The sequence below is a fragment of the Mastomys coucha genome, unplaced genomic scaffold (assembly GCF_008632895.1).
Source record: "Mastomys coucha isolate ucsf_1 unplaced genomic scaffold, UCSF_Mcou_1 pScaffold16, whole genome shotgun sequence".
Classification (NCBI taxonomy): domain Eukaryota; kingdom Metazoa; phylum Chordata; class Mammalia; order Rodentia; family Muridae; genus Mastomys; species Mastomys coucha.
Window position 1 is genome coordinate 55,189,627 of NW_022196898.1, and position 4,249 is coordinate 55,193,875.

At 40.8% G+C, this 4,249-nt stretch overlaps 1 protein-coding gene across 1 annotated transcript; it reads right to left on the reverse strand.

The window, feature by feature from the left end:
• Positions 1-273: 273 nt before the first annotated feature.
• Positions 274-699, reverse strand: LOC116093267 (glycine-rich protein 3-like). The gene has a single exon (XM_031374642.1). It carries the CDS (start codon positions 697-699, stop codon positions 274-276), a length of 426 nt encoding a protein of 141 aa, XP_031230502.1.
• Positions 700-4,249: the final 3,550 nt, after the last annotated feature.

Below are 4,249 nucleotides of genomic sequence, written 5' to 3' on the forward strand. Positions count from 1 at the left end.
AGTAATTTACTTCAATTATTTTTGAAATATTTTATAATATTTCAAAATCGTAATTTGAATTTTCTTTTTAATCTTTTTATTTATAAACATCTTCTAATTACTTCAATATTCAAATATTTTCTTTTTTAATTGCTTTTATATAAGCAGGGGACAAAATTCTACTAATATTTAAATCTAAGTAGCAAACATAGTCTCAGAAGGTGAGTGAAGAACAAAACGCAAACGGCCTGAGAGAATCAAACAGTTCATTCATAGCCATCAATCATGCAGTCCCTAGCCACCATCCAGTCCCAGCTCTCCATAGCCACCATCCAGTCCCAGCTCTCCATAGCCACCATCCAGTCCCAGCTCTCCATAGCCACCATTCAATCCCAGCTCTCCATAGCCACCATCCAGTCCCAGCTCTCCATAGCCACCATCCGGTCCCAGCTCTCCATAGCCACTATCCAGTCCCAGCTCTTCATAGCCACCATCCAGTCCCAGCTCTTCATAGCCACTATCCAGTCCCAGCTCTTCATAGCCACCATCCAGTCCCAGCTCTCCATAGCCACCATTTAATCCCAGCTCTCCATAGCCACCACTCAATCCCAGATCTCCATAGCCACCATCCAGTCCCAGCTCTCCATAGCCACCATCCGGTCCCAGCTTTCCTGGACATTTATGTGACCTCCATAGGCAGAAGTCATTGGCCAAAGTCATGGGTCACAGATCGAGGTCATGAGGGAGTCCTAGGGAACCTGGGAATTTCCATGTTGAGGAAATTTTGTACTACGGAGGTTCAACGTTGGGTGTGCTATGTGGCCAGGACCAAGTATGTGTTGTAGAAGGTGTGGATAGAGATGTGTGCACTTCATTGGCTGAATCATACTATGGACAATCCCCACTTTCTCTCATCAGCTATGATATGTGTGAGCTTTTTAAATGCTAAGAACCTAGGAACTAAATGGAAGCAGTAAAAACTCTACCACACAGCAAACAAGGTTCTTATGTGATGAACTGGGACATGCAGTGTCAGAAAGATACTCAGCAGAGCTTCTCACAACATCCTGTGAACAACTTCAAGAAGTCTTCAGGAAGCAGGGTCATGGAGGCTGCATGGTACCCATGTTGGTACTGTCCTGATCAGCATTTTCGGTGGCCATTTGGATGAAGTAATAGATGACGTGCTGATCAAACCTGATATGGCATGAAGCCAAAAGAAATGTCAGTGTCCATCTTCTTAAAGTCCTTAGGCTGAAACAATGTGCTGAAGAATAACAAGATCAGCTGAATATATGGAAAATGGGAAATGCCTAGCTTGGGAACATTTTCCCAGACAAGGACTCTGGAGCTTTAGTTGACTCATACCCTTATAACCTACTCAGATCCAAAAAGCCATTACTTGCAGATCCACACACACTGTCCTCACTTGAGCTTTCCAAAATATGCACTCTTTTGCCTTCATTGCCCTTCATCTTCATCAAGGTGTACACTCTTCAGTATATAAGTGCCAGTCAGCAACTTCAAAAAGCCTTCTACCCACCACTACTATGCTTCTACAGCGTTTATAGTTACTATCCTAAAGCTGTTCAGCTCATTGTATATTTGCTATAAGTTCTTTTGCCCTCTGTCTTCCTATCACTGAATACAACACCTACTACACAATAACTAATGAATAAATACCTGATAAATGAATGGCCAGAAGGGATGAGGTGCAGTGGAACATGCAAGCAAGGCCTAGAGACACATGGCCCACATTTTGTTTCCATGCCCTCCCAAAAATCACAGTCTCCCAGTATTAATGGCCTCATCACTAATCCAAGCTCGGAGACAGAACCTCAGCATGATGGTGCTTCTGAGATTTCTGAGTAGAGAGCTGAAAGTCATGAGCTTAATGTTCTCACAGAACATAAGCAAATGGGGTTGGCTGCTCCAGTCAAGGTTGCCTTCATGGGCTTCCAGAATGATCAAATAGGTTCCTACTTGCCTTAAAAGTCTGCCATTGGTATCTGAAATTGTCCAATTTTGAAAGTTTCTTGGAATTTTCATTTTACACTGGGCCCTATGATGATGTAGTGAATTTTATTTATTTACTATAATCATTGAATGACTATGAGCCTTTGATGAATATTGAAATCATCATTTGCATCTCATCATTGTCAATTCATTGCACAAATACAAGTCTATGTTTTATGTAATTGACATCATAAATGCATAAGACCTAGCCCCTTTCAAATTATTATTTTGTACATACACACTTGTATATACCTTCACAGGGATTCCATATCTGTCATCTTTAATATCAATATCATATTCTAAAATGTAAATACACCATGAGCATTAAGCCAAGTTCCAATATCTTGGTATTTGGGTTGCTTCCAGTTTTTATAAATAGCATTTGTAAGGGCAGCTAAGTACAAATTCTTTTTTTTTTTTTTTGAGCTTTTTTTCCCTTTGAGTATATTCTCAGAAGTGAAATTATCAAGCCAAGGGTTAGAAATAATTTTATAGTTCTTAAATATTACTAAATTATTCTCTTGAAAAACTGGATCAATTTATGGAGTGCTCAACAATATGCACATGTGACTGCTTCTAAAGTAATGAAATAATTATTTTACTAGTTTAATAGGTGCATAATGATTCTTAAAATTGAAAATAGCTTAAATGTTCAGTGGTAAAGAAGCAGGGTTTTCAAAGCATTATAAATCTTTAGACATTTTTTTAATATGGTCAGTAGAATCAGTTATTAAAGCACCCACATCCCCTGGCCTGGCTCATGGTCAGTCCTCCTCTTCTGGAATCAACTAATTTGTTCTATTCAGTGGCCTTAAGCATGGGACTCCCAGTAGGTGGAATGTCTGTGCCCTATCTCTGCACTATAATGGCAGACAGGACAAAGTGAAGTCCTGACACCATATCTCCAACTTTCTTCCTCTCTGTGACATCCCCTCACCCTCACCTTTACCTGTGAGTGAGAGGTAATAATATCAGCTAACCTCACAGTGTTGAGAGGAGAGGGCATACGGTTTTAGTTGTTGCCTGTTGTTGTAATGAAACACTGACCAAAATTAACTTGGGGAGGAAAGAGTTTAATTGCCTTATTCTTCTCTATCTTCATCTATCTTGGGACCCAAGATAGAGACTCCCCACTAGTACCTGGAGATAGAAACTAAAGCAGAAACCTTGAATGAATGCTGCTTACTTGCTTCCTCTCTGTAGCTTGCTTGGTCTGCTTTCTTCTACACCTGCCCAGAGATAGTTCCACACCTAGTGGGCTGGGCCCTCCCATATCTATCACCAATAAAGAAAATGTTCCCACAGCTATGCTCCAGTCAAGGTCAATCAGACAGAGGCAATTCCTTCTTCCCAAGTGACCCTAGTTTATGTCAAATTGACAAAAACTAACCAGCACAAAAACCTCACATTGCAAGCAGGCTCTCTGAAAGCCATCAGGATAGTTGCATGGTTGACTGTACAATCACTGTTCAACATTGATTTGCCTGGTGTAATCTGAACCTTCTTCAGAAGGTCCACAACTGTGATCCCAATCTGTGGCCCTTTAGGAAAAAAAGGGCTGATATGATGGCCACTCCCATATCCCTGAACTTAATAGCGATATGTATTTATCCAGCAAAAAAGTTGGTAAAGCACAATATGTTGTGTACTCGTCATGTGTTTGAAGAATTAACCATTTATTTAATCACCCTAGTCATGTGGTAAGGAAGGAAACTTGCAGAAGTTAAGTGGCTTGTTCATCCACATGTCTAGAGGCCTAACCAAGATTCAAGCCCAGGCTGTGTATTCTAGCTCAGAGTCTACACTCAAGCCCTTCATACTATGCTATCTCCAGATGAGCAGAGGAATTTTAAAATCAAAACAGACCTTAGATATTGAATACTCCAAACCCTTCTCTTTGAGATAAGTTAACTAAGGACTCAGTAGAGAAGACATCCCAACCCAGAGGGTGCAGTGACTGAGACAGATGAAACCCAGGCCCCTAACTCCAAGTACAGCTCCGTATGACATCTCACTATGACACTACCATTGTTTTTGGATCTGACAGGGCTAAAAAATGTTGTTCTGCAGTTTCTATGGGATGAACCTCAAGGCTTCCAGTCCTGAAGACCCAAGTACAAGAACTGAGCAGTCTCTATGCTGATGGAAAATCAGACTAGATAGGTCAGCAGTAGACAAACCAAGCTGAGACAAGTGCTTTCTGGAGAAACACCAAACCCATATTTTGCTCTGACAATGAAGCAATTTTGTTCAG

What these genes read in the sequence shown, in the direction of transcription:
- LOC116093267 (XM_031374642.1), bottom strand. Translation starts at nt 699, where the DNA reads ATGACTTTGGCCAATGACTTCTGCCTATGGAGGTCACATAAATGTCCA.